The sequence below is a fragment of the Rhinopithecus bieti genome, unplaced genomic scaffold, assembly GCF_001698545.2.
Source record: "Rhinopithecus bieti isolate Rb0 unplaced genomic scaffold, ASM169854v2 scaffold_21542, whole genome shotgun sequence".
Lineage (NCBI taxonomy): Eukaryota > Metazoa > Chordata > Mammalia > Primates > Cercopithecidae > Rhinopithecus > Rhinopithecus bieti.
In genome coordinates this window covers 2244737-2264525 of record NW_016810483.1, presented here as the reverse complement: position 1 = coordinate 2264525, position 19789 = coordinate 2244737, and the positions used below count along the sequence as shown (strand labels likewise).

The window sequence follows — 19789 nt, the reverse complement described above, 5'->3', positions numbered from 1 at the left end:
ATGTCAAATTGATACATGTAAAGTGCATAGTCTAGAGCCTCACACTCGATAAGTAACAAGTGACTTTGAAAAGTGCTGTATAACTACAGATCATGGAAGTAGTAAGTTCATGGTAGAAGATATGTAAAATGTATTCATGAATTGGGAGAATAATAAAAAAAAAATATGACACCATCATCTGCAATGACACATTGTCAGCATTTGGGGATATGATTAAGAAAATACATTTTCCGCCAGGCATGGTGGCTCACACCTGCAATCCCAGCACTTTGGGAGGCTGAGGCAGATGGATCACGAGGTCAGGAGATCGTGACCATCCTGGTTAACATCGTGAAACATTGTCTCTACTAAAAATACAAAAAAATTAGCCGGGCGAGGTGGCGGGCTCCTGTAGTCCCAGCTACTCAGGAGGCTGGGGCAGGACAATGGTGTGAACCCAGGAGGCGGAGCTTACAGTGAGCCGAGATGGCGCCACTGCACTCCAGCCCGGGCCACAGAGCGAGACTCCATCTCAAAAAATAAAAATAATAATAAATACAGAAAAGAAAAGAAAAGAAATTTTCTTGGGCCAGGCACGGTGGCTCATGCCTGTAATCCCAGCACTTTGGGAGGCTGAGGCAGGGGTACCACTTTAGCCCAGGAGTTGGAGATCAGCCCAGGCAACATGGTAAAACTCCGTCTTCTACTAAAAATACAAAAATTAGCCAGGTGTGGTGGTGCACACCCGTAGTCCCAGCTACTTAGGAGGATGAGGCATGAGAATTGCTTGAACCCGTGAGACGGAGGCTGCAGTGGGCTGAGATAGCACTACTGAACTCCAACCTCCAGAGCAAGATTCTGTCTCAAAGAAAACAAAAAACAACCCCCCCCCCCCAAAAAAAAAGAAAGGACAAAGAAAGAAAGAAAAAAGAAAAGAATATTTCTTAAGCAAAAACTGGAATCATTTTGTATGGTCTTTGGAAAATTACATTTTGAAATTAAAAGCACATTTTGAGTAGAGATTTGTTTCAAATCTAATTTCTATATTCAGGTTCCAACAAACAAACAGTATAAGGAGCCAAACAACCCAAGGAGTCTGAACAGTAAATGGCACTTGCCTAATTTTCACACTGCGCTTTAGAAACCCAGGAAGGAGGCCCAGGGCACTCCAGAATTGAAGAATCACACAGTACCATACCAGGTTAACAGCATGTTTCAATTCTTTTGCCCCCAAAGCATGTAACTACAGAGCAACCGCTGACTTAACTTTGCAGCGCCCATAAGCAGTACTGTATCTGTTTCTTCACAAAGAACAAACTAACTTGATTTTTGTGGAAGTTAAATTGCCAACATCATATTGAGTTAAAGAGAAACAAAACAAAAATCAGAAGTTTCAGCCCATGCTGTATCTTTTAAAAAAAATACATCCTTTGACCCTAAATAAAATTAAGCACGATTAGTCTTCAACACCTCCTCCCTCCCACCACCATCAACATCACGCACTAGCTATATTTTCCAGGCCAGTTTCTTCATGGTAAAACACTTTCTCATGAGACTGCCTGTGGTCAGGGCTGACTATGTCACAGGAAAAAATGCTTCTCATGATCTCTAGATCATAGCACTTCCAGGTCTAGCATGAGCAATAAATACAGACACACCCGGAAATTGTAAATGATTTTAACAACAGGACATTTTCCCACCTCAAAAGTGGGATAATCTTTGCAGCCTACCTATGTCCCTGGGGTGTTCTGAATATTAACAAGTTAGCATTAGTCAGGCACTTTGATTTCTACAGACAAAGGGCTCTGTATAAATACAAAGTATGATTATCCAACCCAACTGCCTTTTGGAGAGAGGCGGAAAGGCCACTGCTTCCATCGTTGTCCTCTCAAGAGCAAAGCAGAGCAAAGCAACCTCCCAGTTATCTGCAGGGCAACACTCGTGAAAGTTGCGCTGTATCTGAGCCTCTGGTGCACCGTTCCCTTATATAGTCAATGAAGAGGGAATCCCTTCTGTGTGCATATTTTCAATTCACATTCCAAAACAGTATAGGCAATGAAACAGATTTTCGGCTGTGATTTATAGGCCTTGATGTGACTGGGCCAGGCACTGTGCTAGAATCACGCACATCACTTCTTCAGGATGTGGAGAAGTAAGGAAGCCCCTACAGAAAATCATGTTCCCGTATTTAAAGAATATGCCAGTATGCGCACATATCTCAGTGAATGCCTACATATTAAGAATGATTTCACAAAGCCATGCAAACCCCACCTGAGAACTTAAAAAAATACATAAATTTTAAATCTAAATTTAATATAGATTTGAGCCTTTCCCTTGGCCTCTGGAGGAATCAATTTGAGATAATGACAACCTTGAAGATAATGAAATAGGTTACATAATATTAAAGACTAGAAGGTATTTCTGAGGGACACGGACATATAAGTAGACTCTCTGTATTACAGCACCTGCCTAACATCTCTAAAGAGAGGGACAAAATGTTGGCCTCTGATAAATTACGTTGTACCCTAGCCACAGACACTATGGTATACTTTCCTTTAGTTGAGTTATTCATGTTTAGCTTTAAACATCAGAATATAGCCTTCAACAAAACGGTAAGAGCCACTGGTTTGTCCAATGGCATTATGATTTAAAACACACACACATAACCACACAGTCGAGCTACTGAGGCAGGCATTCCTAAGTGAACTGTCTAGAAAAAGCTAAACTAATGAACAAAGTAATCCTGGGAAATCCTGTTCCATAAAACCATTAGTTGCAATAGGCTAATTCTCAATAAAAAGTCTGGCAAATTCTCAGAAGGCAAAAAGCGTCCTGAGCCTTAAGGGTTAACTCACTTGCCTTAAAAAAAAAAAAAAAAAAAAAAAGACATATAATTTCCTTTTATCATAAAACAATGCATTTATTATTTTCTGTATATCTATTAAAGGGCATGGCTTTCGGAGTGGAAAACAAAACAGAACTTGGTCACATGTTTATTTGCTTCAGCTACTCCCTTCCCCTTCTGATAAATAATCAAACATGCCATCCAGAAAAAACAAAACCAGCGAGCTGGGAAATTTGATGGTCATCAAATAGACTGAGATACCAAGAAAAGCAGCCCACTGTTCCCACACTGAGTTTTCAGCCCCCACACCTACACTAACATCTGAGTAAATACCTTCAGTCACTCTTTCCATTTTCCCTGCAATTACTCCTACTGTTAAACAAATTGTCCTTAAGGCAGTCGCAAACATCTTATTTTTTCTTGCAAAAGAGAACAACTTCTGAACATTCAAAAAAGCCATCATAGCCATAGCAATACACACACATGCACACGCACACACATACAATTATTTTATGTATTTAAATGTTTCTTCTATGAGAGGTTTGGACAGCCCCAGACCATATTTCTTTCTCTATTCTAATAGATGCTGTTTTAGACACTAAATTTTAAAAATATTTAGTCTGGGGACTAGCAAACAAGGCTCACAGCAATAACAATTCTCTTAAGATCAAAAGAGCTAATTTTCCATTTCCTGTCTATTCCCTGACCACTATATAGTTAAAAAAGAAATATTAACACCTGGCTTACCAATTAAACTGAAGTTGGGGGTCAGGGAAGGGGGGTGTGGAGGGAGGCGAGAGAGGCAAAAGGAGTGACTACAGACAGGAAAAGGTGGAACCTTTTTAAAAAATGTCAAACCATGTGTTTAAAAAGTCATTTCAACAGAAAGGACTAAGAGAGCCGTTAGATCGCTCTTCTACTCAAGAGCCAGGAGGCAGCCCAAGTCCAAGGGCTTTTCCTGCCATACTGATTATCCACAAGGAAAATTTTGAAAAGAGCCTTCCAACATCAAAGTTAACAACCATCACAGAAAGTGAGGCAGGCTTTCCCTTTCACTCTGCAGCCCACTCCGTTGAAACAATAGGAATATGAATGAGATAATGACCGTGCGTGTTTCAGCAGTCTGACTTTTATTGGCATGAAATTGGTACAAATATTATCAAGCCTGATTCACAAATGATGACGGTGTCGTGATGCAAACATTAGGGGACAATTCTGTAGATGCAGAATTACAAAGGAACCATCCCCACATTCTCTTACTACTTGTGATAACAGGAAGAAAAAGAAGGCAACACGAAACAATGTCACAGTAAGCAGAGAGAGGTTCCAATCTACGTTCAGCCTATAAAACTATCCTGACACCACCCGGCTGCTTACTTCGCTGATTATATCCAAAGACATATTTGAAAGCAAGAGTGAATTAAACAAGGAGTTAGAAGGAGACGGTCCTCTCAAATCTCTAAAAAGAAAAAAGCCTCTGATGGAGAGAGGAGGGAAGGGGGAGGAAAAAAAGCAGTAAACAAGTTGGATCATCTTATTTCGCCCTTCGGAGAATGTCTGCACAAGAACGGATCCCTAGTTTAAAAGTTTAACCCACCAAAAAAATGTTTCTTTTTCTCTGGACACTTACAGAGAAAATGAAGAGTTTGGCGAAGGGAGCCCGTACTGTCTGCCTTTGGATTTCCGTCTTCTTGCTGTAGATGGGTTCTGGCTGTTTCTGCGAAGCGGGGGTTGCCGAGTGGTAAAAAAGATGTTTGAATAAACAGGAAGTACTGTGCGGCTGAAGCACACTCGAAGAGAAAACACACTGGAACATTGCCCTTTGTAGGCAACCTCAGGGAGGTTTGCCTCCACAGTAGCTGGCTGGGCTCTCACTAAATGACAAAGAAACCACAAGAATTCCTCAAGTAATTCTTCACTTTCAAAGTTGAAAGATCAGTTGGAGCTTGCAGGTAATTTTCAAAGTTGCATTTAGCACTTAAAGAAATCTATTAATGCCACACGTATCTAAACCGCTCCAGGTCTGCAAGCAGCGACACAGCACACGCAGTGTGCCCTGGCTAGACCAAGCCCTAGCCAAACACAGCTCATTCACGCAGACAAATACACACCAACAGGGTTTCGGGAAACCTGCTCTTGAGATATTTTTGTGGTGACATTTACATAGGCAGGATGCTTTAAAAAAAAAAAAAAAAAAAGAAGAAAATTCAGATTTTGCAGACTTTAGAGGATTTTGTCACATGTATTTTTAAAGAACATATCGTCCCGTATTCCAGAGATATGCCCTGGATCTGGCTTTGACTGGCTGTCCTTTATATTTTCTTTCTCCACCATCAACCAAACTACCTGTTTATTTCCAGATGCCTAGCTTGCCTACTGGAACACTCCTTAACTCGCCCCAAAATGATCATCACAGTCCTGTCTTCCGTCACCGGAGTAATTCAACAGATACTGTAAAGAAAAGTAAACTGGTAAAGGCACAGCAAGTCAGCTTGAAAAATAGGAGGAAGAGTTGAACAGCCATATTCAATAACAAAAAAAAAAAAAAAAAGGAAGAAAAGGATTCCTTCTGAAAATGTATTGCTCTTGTGGCAATGTTCTTCTGCCACGAAAGCTACTGATTTGTTATTTAGAGTGGAATGCTGGACTGTCTGTCATCCAGGTGCTAATACTCGGCTAAAATAACTCATTGGGAGCTGTCAGTGGGATGTTTACATAGGCCCCAATCTTTTCTTCATAGAAGGAAATTTTTTACTGGAATTCATCTTCTTTTGATCTCACATTCAAAGCAACGGCAGCTTGATAGACATTCAAGTCTGAAAGCAAATCCAGACGCTGAAGATAAACCGCCAGAAAATGACAGGCAGAAGCATCTAAAGCTTATAAAAATGAAGAGAACAGCATGTCGCCTGAGTATTACAATAGCAGAAATCAAGAGACATATTAGGTGGAACTGATCAGCCACAAAAACAGTTCAAAAGGCAGATCATAGAAACAGAGGACTAGGCTAGGGGGAGAAAAATGGGAAAGATCTGGTTTACTGCCTCATCTCCCTTCTGAGCCTCACAGTGCTTCCACGCCTGCCTTCTCCACTTTGGGAAGGGGTGGAGTATCCAATGCAAATGTTCCTCTCTAACTCAGCTGGTCCAGTTAGAGACCAGGAAATGATTTCCTAGCAATCCATTTTCAAGGGGCAGGAGAAAAAGGCAGACTCTTACCTTGCTCAGTGTCCAACATGCTGCATTTTATTAGCATCCCCTGCAGCTGCTCTGCGTTGCAGTATCAAAAGGCACACAGCCTGGGCGCCATGAAAGTGGGCGGTCAGGAAAACCATCTCCCAACAGAAGAGCTATAAGTAGTTCGAGATGGGGCTAGAGAGCTCTAAGCAGTCCAGTTCCCTAAAATGGCTAGTTATGGAATGAACACAAATGTTCCAGCCTCAGTCACACAAATAGATGTGTTCTGTGCTACAGATATGTAACAGCTCAACACCTAGTAGCTTCTAAGCCAAGTAGGGCAGTTCTGTAAAGGAATTATCACAACTTTCTTAGAGACATGCAATTAAAAAAAAATAAAGCCTCTTATTTTCATTAAAGTCAGTGCATACAATGAAATAGTAATTATCCCAACAATTTTGTTCTTAAAGCTGTTTGTTAACAAACACTGAATGTGAACAGGCAGCATCAGGTTAAAGGGCAACAGAATTCCACATTATAATTTAGCCCGCGGTTATTTCTGATTGCAAGTACCCTCTGGGACTGCAAAGCAAGATCTTCTTTTGCAGCATGCTTGGATTTTTAAAATTAGTGCCCCTCCTTTTTTGCATAATAAACCAACATTAAAATATGGATTAAAAAATGTACAAGCCAATTTTTAAAAGCTGTAATCAGTTTAGCATTTGCCTTGTGCAAACGAGTCCTGGGTAACTAAGTTACAAACGCAAAAAACAAACAACACAAACAAACAAAGCCAAAGCCCTACTGGATCCTAAGAGTGTTTTTTCAAGATACCTCTGCCATTGCCTATACAGCTATCAGATGTGCTAAAGTTGATGATTTCCCTTTGAACTGTACTAGTTCAATCTGTGAAAGTTACCATGGTTGTTCTCTAACCATAAAAAAAAGGCAAACAAACATAGTTGCTCTCAACACTAACTCCAAACTTCCCTCAACTAAATATTCCGTGTTGTTGCAATTGTTAGATTTACAAAAAACACAGAAAGGTTTGTCGTGGAAATGAAATGCAAATTCCCTTATACATTATAAAATATGTTCTTCCTCTACAAAGAATGCCGCCACCACCGCTGTGATGCAAGGAGCAGCAACATTCCACTTCTCATAGCCATTAGAAATCTTTTTAAAAAAATCTGCCACATATAAAGACCTTCATTAGTATAATTAAATGACTGTTGGGTTTTTGTGATATAAACAACTTTTGATATGTCATTTAAAACCTCATAATAACATCATTAAAGAGCCACCATTTTTAATAGAGAAATTGTCTGCTCAGGGCCATGGAACAGTCGTCTCGCTCTGGGCCTCTTCCTCCTCTCCCTTTCAGACTTCTGCTGGACTTGAATGTCACCATAGACCTTGAATCCTTGAATGTGAAATGGCTTCACGCTAATTGCTCTAATTGCTTGAAGATGTGCAGGCAGGTGAAACCTGATCCCTGTGGCCATTGTAGACCAAGAACAACACGGGAATGTTTACACAGTGGTTTGATTTTAATAGACAGAAGGGCTGAGTTTAAGACAGCAAAAACACAGCTAATAGGTGACCTCTTAATGTAGTCCTCCTCTAAATAAAAAAAAAGGACACACAACAAAATACAATTTCATGTTCTAAAAGGCAATGTCCTAAATACCAAGGTTATTTGCTTGACTCTCGGAGTTGAGTACACGTTACATTGCACCTGACATTTTATACCCGAAAGTCTACCCCGAGTATGTGTGCGTGTGATTTTTTTTTTTACTTTAAAACAAAAAAGCACTTTATGTGTCAGTCAACTTATAAACAGATTATGACTCTATGGTATTTCCTATTAAGTGCATTCATTTAAATTTTAAATTGACTATGTTTCACAGCTGTAAAACTCCTTGTCCCTTAAACGGAAGGCTTGGGTGTCTCCTTGTATATTCCTTTGCCTCTTCTGTCCCCACCCCCATTTATGGAATTCTTGACCCTTGTCCATTTCTTGATTGCAGTTGAAGTTGAGCCCAAACCCTCTCACACTGGTGCTTCAGACATTTGTCTAAAGGCTTTCAGTATCTTGTTTCTTTGTTGCTGTGTGGGACTGTGGTCTGCTTCCACCTAGACAGACTAAGGTGGCCCTAAGAGTGGCCAAAATATTTATTCAAAAACAGTGGTTATTCTCCTTCATGTTTTAACAATTTGGAATGGACACCAAGGTTTAACGATGGCTCCCCAGGGCCCTCTCTTAACAGGGCACAAATGAAACCAAGGCTAGACAAGAAATACATGATAGCAAGGTCAAGAGAAAAATACAGCAGCACCTCCAAGGTATCATTAACAAAAGGAAACCCACAAAGGTTAGGGGAAGTGTTAGGTATTGAGATAGGTAGGTAGGTAGGCAGGTAGATAGATAGCTCAAGGATCCAAATGTATAGGAGCATTTCATATATAGCCAAGGAAATACTGCCAAACAGAATATGAGAATGAAACATATACTACAGTAGGAAAAATGCGGCAAAACAATGGAATTATTTTAAGGTTAAGCTGGGCAATTAAAGCCAATGATACACCTTGTAAATGAGAACAGAGAAGCACGAAATACCCCATACAGCTGCTGCTCTGCCAAGTTATGCTGTATATTAACTTCTGATGATGAAATACAAAATGCAGCAGAAAGGGGGGAAAAGTTCTCTTAAAGCTACAAAAACTTTAACTATATAAGTTAAGTAATAAATACAGGCCCTTCTTTTCCTGGACTATTTGTCTCCCCGGACACTGAAAGACAAAATAATGAAACAAAAATAACTGCATAGAACCTCCCTTTGAATCACAGCCACCTCACATACATTTCCAGACAATCCTACTTTCTTCTAAAAGTTACAATCCCCGGCCAGGCACAGTGGCTCACGCCTGTAATCCCAGTACTTTGGGAGGCCGAGGTAGGCGGATCACGAGGTCATAAGAGATCGAGACAATCCTGGTCAACATGGTAAAACCCCATCTCTACTAAAAACACAAAAATTAGCTGGGTGTGGTGATGTATGCCTGTAGTTCTAGCTTCTCAGGAGGCAAAGGCAGGAGAATCACTTGAACCCGGGAGGTGGAGGTTGCAGTGAGCTGAGATCGCACCACTGCACTCCAGTCTGGTGACAGAGTGAGAGTCTGTCTAAAAAAAAAAAAAAAAAATTATAATCTTCTATTAAGAAGAAATGCCCTTCCCTCTGAAAAAGGAGGGGGAACCAATAACCATTTGTACATGTAAAGATTAAGTATAAACCAGTCCAAGCCAGTGAGAGGAACACAGAGGAAAAAAGTAAACAGGCCCCTACCCCCTACCCCCAAAATAGTTCCCCTTTGAAAGTTCTAAGTGGTGAGTGCCTGGTACCGAAGGCTGCCCTGTTCCTTGGAGGGGTCAGCAAAGCTATGCTAAACTGACAGGTTCAGTTTACAGCAGGCCAGAACTTTGTTTGGATATACTGGCCTTGTTCACCGCCAGCTTAACAACAGATGGCTAGAAAACTTTCATTATGTTGCACAGGACTGAACTGCAAACAACCCAGAAAACTGTGAAAAGTTTAACTCCCTCTGAACCAATGTGCCAAACCAGGGCCTGCCCAGAGCCAGTGAACCAGCTTAGGGACAAGGGGACTGTGGAAGTGATGGTTAAAATAACACTGCCCAAGTCAAGTCAAAGCACCTTTCGAGGCTCCAAAATGGCAGAGACCCACCCAAATCTTTATTTAACTCTTCAAGCGCCAGGCCATATAAGGAGTTGCATTGACCATGCCTTCTTTACTTTTCCAAAATGTACTGGCAGACTTTCCCTCCCTTTGGAGAAAGAAAATCTTACTCCAGACAATTCCCAATCCCCAAGCTCCCATTCTGCCTTTCCGTCTCCTGGAAGTTGGGAGCACAGGACCAAATTGTCTTACCCTAACACCCAGAGTTAAATATGATTTATCTAAATCTGTTTATAATTTAAATATTCATTAAGTAGATTCAATCACATGAACCCTAATATCTCCTAATGCTCTGAGACCGGTTATAAATGCACCTTTGAAGGTTTAATTCAATTGGCAATCTGAGAAGTCTTATCACTGGAAATGTATTATTTTCATATTATTCAAGAAATGAACGAATGTGTTTTCCACAAATGTATTTTAGAAGCTACCCTTTCCTGTTATTGAAAGAAAATTGTGTTTATTACTCCTTTAGCATAGTGTAAACTCATAAACGTCAACAGAGAGTACAAGGAAAACTGTCAACTAAATATTGTTTCCTTCATGAGCTGTTCTTCCAAGTCAATTACGCCTTTCAACTTCTGGGGCATTGTATGATAAACTGGCAGTAAAAATCATTCACATTAATATACCATGGTGCCTTGCCTGCAAAAGGTAATTAAAGAAGTAAATGACTCATAAGAATAGACATATTAGCTGCAAAATGAAAGGCAACTGAGCTGCCACATAAAAATATGTACCATTAAGATACTGCATTTTCATATTCCTGTAATCAGCTTCAGTAGACTAATGCTTATTTAATCCAGTTCTGTGCTAAGTCCATCAACAACTGTTTTTTGCTGTTTTCTCCTTGACTGAACATTATGAGAGCAGGTTTAGAATAAATACTGCAATGAGATTTTTGCATACTCAATTGAAGAACAGGTTTTTACATTTTAAAATCTATTTTTCTTTCTCTGAGAAATACAACATAAAAAAAAAGATTACTGGTGGAAAAAACTATATATGTATATTGCTAGCTAGACATGTCCCTTCAAATGGCAGAACATTTCAGCGAAATATTTGTTTCCATATTCACTATTTCTGACCTGTACCACTATCAGCATAAGGGTGTCATGCCTCCACTTGCCAGATCTCAGCTTCCTTTATGAAGCACTCCCTTTTGTTAATAATGTCTTCCATTAGCATTAGCAGGATGAGGGCAATTTATCCTTTGGCAGGGATGGAAAGAGAAGGCAAGATATGAGGAGGGGGTTAGTGTGGGGGGTGGTGGGAGAGTATCTCAGACATGCCTAGTGGCCTCTGAGTCCTTTTCCTTCCAGGGTGTTAGTTACCTGACTGGATAAACCCTTCTCAAAGAGAAGCAAATTGACCCTCAAAATAACTGCTCTATTTTCCAATCTCCGGCTTTCCAACTGAAATTTTGCTCTCTTCTCCACATCCCTTTGTATTTCAGCACATCCTTGCCAGCCCAGCCAAGCCACAGCAAAACATCCTCCATACAGTCTGAGATTTTTCACTTCACTTGCTCACTTCTCTGCTGTGGGAACCTTGATCTTAACCAGTGAGATGGATCCACCATTTGTACTATTAATATTTTGGGGAACACTAGATGCATGAGGTTTCCTGGAGGCTGAAGAAATGCCTGTTCTGATTGTGGAAATCAGGGCTCTTTGTTGATAACTGATGCAGCCTAAAGCTTTTGTGGATTCAGTTTGGGAGTTTTAGTTTTCAAAACTCATGCAGCTCCTCCAATGTCAGCAGTGAAAATCAGCCTAGGATATCTCAACTTCTATCACGTTTGTCAACAATTCACCCACCTTCAATAACATCCGAATGCATCTGGATGGTGCCCACTAACCTATCAAAAAATCCAAAAGATAATTTTTTTTTTTTTTGGTGCAAGACCATGGGCTTTCAATAAAGGTAAAGTTCTAGATTTCTATACAAGTTGTGCCTTCTCCCCTTCCCTCCTCCTATGAATATACAAATCTCTTTGGCTTTAAAACTGATCAGCACCCACCAGCCAGGCCCTCAAGGACAGTGCAGGATGTGAGGATGGTCCTACAAGGACCCTCCAAGATTTATTTATCTTTTCACAGTTCTTGGAACTGTGGAGAGCCTCTCAGATTTAGGCTGGATCTCTTCTTGTAATGTATTATTGCCTCAATGTTCGAGCAGACACCACACGGAACCACAACTAATGAGCTCTAGTCCTTTTTCTAATTAAGGAACAAAGGTTCCTGTGTGCGCAGAACGGTGACGCTGTCTGGAGAACACACGTGGAGGAAGAAGCGAATGCTTCTAATTGCCTCAAAATGGGATTTTTAATATTTAGGAACATAATGGGATCGGGAAATAAGAACATTTCCAACATCCTTTACAAATAAGCTTTTACAAAATATTGTTAGCTGTTAATAACACATCATTATCAAAAATGGAAAGTCATGAATACAGTGCATGTAACCTTTGTATTCACGTGAATTAACCTATATGTACGAATACAATGATACATGAATTAGTTTTTAAAAATACATTAAAAAAAATAAAAGGCCCTCCTTTGAAAAAGAAAGGCGAGAAGGCAGCTCCTCTGAGCCTGATATTCCTCAGACCTTAGCAGATTAGGATTCAAACATGTAATTAAGAAAGATAACCCCAGTTTTTATAGTAATTAGGGGCTATGGGAAATAGGATACTATCTCTCAAAAGTGTTACAAATATACCACACTTCTAAATAACCTGCAATGCTTGGAAAGTATACTCACTACCAAGGGCAAAGCTGCTATGCAGTGAGGGAACAGTAAATGACAGACTGGCGTTCAAGTCCATTAGCTGCTATGTGATAGGAGCACATTCACTGGCACGCGACCTGTGAAAAATCTTAGATCTCTTTAAATCTTTGAATTGGATTACTGCATTAATTCTTAAGAACTGCAATCCTTCAACCAAGTCAAATTACCCTCATTAACAGTGGAAAAACTGCCTCTGCAATAAGTTAAAGAAAAAGATATTTATTACCTATAATCACTTTCACATACTTCACCTAGAAATATGATGAACTGATGCCAACAACTCTGAAAATGGCATCCTGGTTTCACATATTAATTTGGGTTAAAATTAAAAATACAAATGCAAATATTTGCATGCTATTTAAAATTTTTTTTCACATCTACAGGAAATTTTATTTTATGATTACAATCCTCAGATAAGAAGTAAATAGCTCCATTTTACAGAAGGGGAAATTGGGGCATACACAGAGATACAGAGACAGTTGTCTAAGCTTTCCTGGGCTAACTGGGGTAACGCAGAGTCTCCTGGTCCCCTGTTCTGGGTTCACACTGTCCTAATTAAACCAGAAATTCAGACTCATAATGGCACTGTAATACAATGCACTGACTTCTCTAAATCAAACTCAGTGCGTTGAAAGGGAGGCAAAATAAATAAGAAGATAGGAATGCAGCTTTAAGTATAGAAATGATAACCACAGTAAATACTACAACAGAAGCTGCCTCAATTCTTCCATCACCACATTTGCTATTACTGTTTAACCTGCCTTGAACATTCATTGAATTTAGAGTGATTAAAAAAAAAAAAATGTTAATTGATCGACTCTGCCCTTGTTACTCCCTAAAATGGTCTCACCTGAAATGTGATGACAGCTTGACCGACTTTGAACAACTTTGGATACTTTACGGGAAATGAACTCTTTGAAGTCCCACTGACTTCTGTTCCTCAGCTCTACGGATATTACTGCTTTGGTTCTATTACTTCCCAGCACAAGCCAGGGCAGGAGAATCCACATCCCAGGTAAGCCAACCAAGTGGAGACAGGGTTGGGCACAGGTAAGCCAGTCTGCATTTATGGAAACAGACTCTTTTGATATTATGTGTTAAGGAATGGGAAAAGGTGAACAGGTAGAATTAGCTTACCAGACTTGATATGAATCAATACTTCTAAGCAGCCACAATAAAATGCTAACTGGAGTTCATAATAAAACCCAGGGACTACAAGGTTCCTAAGTGCCTCTGAATTTAAAACAAGATAAATTGTGCTCACGGTGGTTGTATGCAGAATGTGTTTATTTCAGCCTAAGATTTTAAACAAAGTAGTCCTCACTTAATATATGATAATAAAAATCAATTACATAGAATATCATCTCCACTGATCCTAAAATCTACTGTAACGTTTTTTTTTAAGGTTGAGTACCCCTTATCCAAAATTATTTGGATCAAGTGTTTAGGATTTCAGAGTTTTTAGGATGTTGGAATAGCTGCATACACATGGTAAGACATCTTAGAGAAGGGACCCAAGTCTCACCATGACATCCATTTATGTTTCATATACACCTTATACACACAGCCTGAAGACAATCTGATACCAGACTTTTGATAATTTGGGGCATGAAACAAAGATTTGACTGCGTTTTGACTGAGACCCATCACATGAGGTCAGATGTGGAATTTTTTGCTTGTGGTATCATGTTGGCACTCAAAAAGTCTGATTTTGAAGTACTTCTGGTTTTGGATTTTCCTGTTAGGGATTTCAACCTGCAACTTCCAAAAGCTCTGTTGTTAAGATGAGCATTTCAATTCTACACCAGATTTGCAGTCATAGTTAAAATAATATAGTCTAATAATTGTGAAAATAGCATTTATCAGTCTCACTTTGTGTCAGGCATTTGTATTCGCTACCCCTTTCAATGACCTTTCAAGGTGGGAATTATCATGTCTATTTCACAGGGAAGGAAAACAAGGTGGTTGACTATCTTGCCCAATGTCACACAGCTTCTAAGTAGGTATTTAAATACTGTGACTGTCTGGAGGTGAAGGTGAAGCTTGGGGGAAAATCAGAGAGAAGAACTTTTCAAAAGAGGACTGTGAGAAAGGAGACGCATCTGTCTTGGGACATTAAAAAAATCTGTCAAGAAGTCAGGCATGAGGCAACTGTAGTCCTAGCTATTCGGGAGGCCAACGTGGGAGGATCTCTTAAGCTCAGAAGTTTGAGGCCAGCATAGGCAACATATTAAGACTTGGTCTCCAAGAAAAAAAAAAAATTGCCAAGAAACTGTGATCCAGGCTGGGCATGATGGCTCATGCCTGTAATCCCAGCACTTTGGGAGGCCAAGGCGGGTGGATCACGAGGTCAAGAGATAGAGACCATCCTGGCTAACTTGATGAAACCCCATCTCTACTAAAAATCCAAAAAATTAGCCAGGCGTGGTGGCGGGTGCCTGAAATTCCAGCTACTAGGGAGGCTGAGGCAGGAGAATCAGTTGAACCCAGAAGGTGGAGGATGCAGTGAGCCAAGATCACACCACTGCACTCTAGCCTGGTAACAGAGCAAGACTCTGTCTCAAAAAAAAAAAAAAAGAAACTGTGATCCAAACATCAGACTGTCCAGGACTTGGAAGACTCATCACACACCTCCTTTCCAGTAACACTGCATGTTTTGAAGGACGATACAAAAATTCTTCTTTGGTTCTACCATTTGTAGAGTCCCCTCCCCCACTTTTAAGAGCTTTGTGACTGTCTATCAGGTACTTTTCAAACAATAAATGCTTTAGCAGTGACCTCATGGTTAACTTGGTTTCACTACTCAGGCAACCTTTCAAAACAAATGTTAAAGTTAACCATTCTACAGGCACCAGAACATTAGCTTCTATTTACACATCAATTAAACACGTAATTTTTGGTGCCTACTTTGTACTAAGCACAGTCTAGGCACTGGGCCTAGGAGGGAGAACAAGATAGACCTGGCCCTTCCCTTTCTGATACTACAGTCTAGCGGGAGATAGAGTAAGACACCAGCAATCAACAAATCCAGAATAATCAGAGAGACACTATGAAGGAAGCCTCAGAGAACCTTCATTAAAAAAAAAAAAATTCTCATTTTTAACCTACTCTAGATAAGTCCATCAAGGAATTCATTCATGAAGAGGTGATATTTAATATGAAACCCAGAAGTAAAGAAGAAATCAAATAGCCAAGGAGCAGAAAGAAGGTTCAAGAAGATGGAGCACAGAGGCTGAAAAGAAAGCATGAAACAGTGCTTAAGAAATGAACTTACTGAATTGTTAGTGAAATAGAATTGTGTTGCTCAACTAATCCTATGTCTACTTTATTCTCCTTCAACCCTTTGAAGGTAAACAGAAGTATACAGATTACAAATATGCTTTCAATCAAATGACTTAGTAAGTACAAAATGCGTCATGTTAACAAAAAAAAAAAGAAAAGAAAACCTGTAAAAACATTAAGGAATTGATGTAATTACCACTGAAAACAAATACCTTGGAGGTGGCCCTTGTTCCTGTCAATGTGTGCCATTTTTAAGGCTGTAATGTCACATGGTAGGCAGAATTCTCAGCGGACCCTTACATTCCTATGCCTGGTATAACACACCCCTCCCCAGAGTCAATCATGCACTAATCCAGGTGCTATGTGAAGGGGTTTTGTGGATGTATTAAGGTCCCAAATCAGCTGACCTGAAGAAAGAGAGATTATCTGAGTGGGCCTGATGGAATCACATGAGCCCTTTCAATTGAAGTTTAGAGCCCAGAGATAGAGGAAGTCAGATATTCTGAAGCACAAGAAAGACTGATGTGCCCCTACTGGCTTCACGATGGAAGAGACCATGTGGCAAGAAATGTGGGTAGACTCTAGATGCTGAGAGCAGCTGCAGGCTGACAGCCAGCAAGGAAGCGGGGACCTCAGTCCTACAGCCAAAAGGAAACGGATTCTAGCAACAACCTGGATGAGCTTAGGAGCAGATTCTTTCCCCGAGCCTCTCAATGAGGAATCAGTGCAGCTACCACCTGCATTGCAGCCTCCCTATTCTCTGAGCAGGGACTCCATTAACAGTGCACCTGGGCTTCTGACCTACAGAACTATGAGCTAATCAAGAGGTGTTTAAACTGCTAAATCTGTGGCAATTTGTTATGCAACAACAAAAACTAACACACGCAGAAAAAGAGATGAAATCACACTGCCTGCGTCTAAAGTTTATAAAAGAGTTTCTCTTACTCAATGAGTAAGAACCCAGATGGGAGGGAGGCGGGAAGAGAGATAAGGGGGCAGGAAAGAAAGGGCAGGGCAGGGCAGGACTGGGCAGGGCTTGCATTCTGGTCCCACAAGGAACGATATGGTGACCCAGGGGAGCAATCACTTCTCTCTGGGCCTCACTTTCCTCATCTGCAAAAAGTTGGCAATAATAATGGGTGGTGGTGAGGGACGTCTTGGGAAAACACTAAGTGAAAACAGTTTGAAACTTGTAAAGCACCATCCAAGTTATTTTATATTCTTTCCTGGACCATTTTCACGTTTAGCTTCCTTTTCTAATTATTTCGATTACTTATTCTAATAATGATCAGGACACAAATACGGAATTGTCCTTGGCTAGAAAAGAGAAGAAGCATTTTAAGCTATTGTGGATCTTCTTGGCAGCCCATGCAAAGGATGTGGGGATACCTTCCTGGGAAAAAGTGAAAGGAGGTCGGCATGAGGTCCCTGGTGAAGAAGACCCTGTCTCTTATCTTCCTTCCTCTCTTTGTTGCACAGTCTTCTGGAAGATGAAGTCAGAGGCCTGCATCGAATTCTAGCTTCACTCCTGACCTTAGGCAAGTAATCAAACCACACTGTGCCACAGTTTCCTCACATGTAAAATGGAAAAATAATGACACCACCTCCTAAGGGTGTTGTGAGGAGTAAGTCATTTAAAATAAATAAATTAGGCTGGGCACAGTGGCTCACATAAGTAATTCCAGTGCTTTGGGAGGCTGAGGCAGGAGGATCGCTTAAGCCCAGGAGTTAGAGACCACACTGGGTGACACTGCAAGACCCCATCTCTACAAAAAATAAAATCAAATGCATAAAGTACATGTTAACACAGTGTCCAGCACTTTATAAGCACCATAGAAGTGTTACGATGATTACTTTTACCACTGCTATGAGTAGGAGCTGATTTTTATTTTCCAGAAAATCTGTTGTCCCTCCAAAGGAATTTGGAAGATGGGGCTAAGTAAATATGTAAAAATATGTTTATAATATGGCTTTTACTAATGACTTTTCACGGTGTACTATAAAACCCATCTAACCTCTGATGAAAAGAAAACCCTTCTATACTCATGATTTTGCCACATAATTTTACTTTTACATGAATAGGGGGAAAAAAGTATACAAGTCTTAAAACCTTGGCTTACTGCTTTTTAACAAGTACTTTGGGCAAAACCAGCAAAGAGGATTCCTCTGCTAAAAGAGCCATGAAAGGTAAGAAATTTCAGCAAGAGGGTCAGAGATAAAAGCACTCAGAAAAAGGAGGCAAAAGTAAAACCAGACAAAGGCTGAGTCCACCTCCGGAGCAGACTTCTCATCCTCACTAGCATATGTACTGAACTCTCTGTGGCCTCTTTCTCAGGACTGAAGAATGGACAGTGGAATCAGCTCTCCCCAGACTTACAACCCAGCATGCAAGGCAGCCAAATAAGCAGGTGCCCTGGGAACATGGCACCTGCTTATTTGCTCCTGACAGGAGCATGAAATTTCCCGGGCTGGGTGTTGTTCAGAGATCACCAGTGCGAGTGCTAGAGTCTCCACACCTGAGTTGCAAAGAAAGCATCTCATTTGGCAGGTAAGATGGGTTGACAGAAAAGTGGGCAGGAGAGGTTCCTGGGCAAAGGGCTGAGCGTGAGTGTGCCCTGCTAGAAAACAAAAGTGACCACAAGTGTTTGGGACCTGACAGAAGGGGCTAGGAGGCTGAGAAGGAATTGGATGAATCACAAGAGACAGGCTGGGCTGTGTAGAGCACGTGTAGCAGTTTGGACTGACACATTGATTTTTGGCAGGGCGGTACAGAGTATGAATCTCAAACATGCATGGATTGGTATAATCATCAGCACAGTCAAGATACAGAAGGCCTCCACCACCCCCAAACTCCGTTGTGCCAACCTGTCGTAGTCACACCCTCCTCACCACCCCTGGCCCTGGGCAACTACTGATGGAGTCGCTACCACAGTTTTGTCTTTTCAGAAATGTCATGTAAATGGAATCATATAGTATGTAAACTTGGGAAACTGGCTTTTTTGACTTAATACCTCTGAGACCATTCTAAGCTGTGGGTCTATTAAGAGTTCAACCCTTATCCTTGCTGAGTAGTACTCCATTGTATGGAGGTGCCATAGTCTGCTTATGCACATGCCCAGTGAAGCATGTCCAGGTTGTTTCCAGCTTGGGGCAACTATAAATAGAGCTTCCACAAATCTTAGCCTATAGGTTTTTGTGTGAACATACGTCCTCATTTCTCTTCAATACATATACAAGACTATAAGTAACTGTATGTTTAATTTTTTCTTTTAATTAATTAATTAATTAATTTATTTTTTAAGAAACTGCCCAGGCTGGGTGTGGTGGCTCACACCTGTAATCCCAGGACTTTGGGAGGCCAAGGCGGGTGGATCACCTGAGGTCAGGAGTGAGAGACCAGACTGGCCAACATGGTGAAGCTCTGTCTCTACTAAAAATACAAAAATTAGCTGGGAGTGGTGGCACATGCTTGTAATCCCAACTACTAGGGAGGCTGAGGCAGGAGAATCGCTTGAACACGAGGGCGAAGGTTGCAGTGAGCTAAGATTGCACCATTGCACTCCAGCCCGGGTGAAAGAGCAAGACTCCATCTCAAAACAAACAAACAAACAAACAGACAGACAGACAAAAAAAACCACCCAGCTGTTTTCCAAGGTGGCAGCATCGCTTTACATTCCCACCGGCAATGCATGAAAGTTCACTTGCTCCACATCTTCACCCTCACTTAGAATTACCAGTAATTATTTTAGCCATTTTCATAGGTGTATAGTGGTATCTCATCCTATTTCTTTTCTTTCCCTTTCCCTATAATTTTAATTTGCATTTCCCTAATGTCTAATGACGTGAAATGGCTTTTCATGTGCTTATTTTTGGTTAAGTCTCTTGCCCCTTTTAAACTATTTGTTTGCTTTTATTATAGAGTTTTGAGGTTCTTTATATATTCTGTATATATATATA

The 19789-nt window shown here is 40.6% G+C and overlaps 1 protein-coding gene across 13 annotated transcripts in view; it reads right to left on the bottom strand.

Annotated features, from left to right (window-relative positions):
* FOXP1 (forkhead box P1) overlaps positions 1-19789 on the bottom strand; it is a 639921-nt gene that overhangs the window by 171811 nt on the left and 448321 nt on the right. For 3 of the 13 annotated variants that reach the window (XM_017892159.1, XM_017892160.1, XM_017892161.1), the window contains exon 1: positions 4455-4898. The exons of 8 other annotated variants lie outside the window; for them this stretch is intronic. In XM_017892159.1, coding sequence (XP_017747648.1) covers positions 4455-4640 — 186 coding nt within the window. In that variant the 5' untranslated portion in view covers positions 4641-4898. Of the gene's footprint in view, positions 1-4454; positions 4899-6042; positions 6158-19789 lie in introns of those variants that run through there. 2 more of the 13 variants (XM_017892172.1, XM_017892170.1) reach the window with 2 other exon arrangements.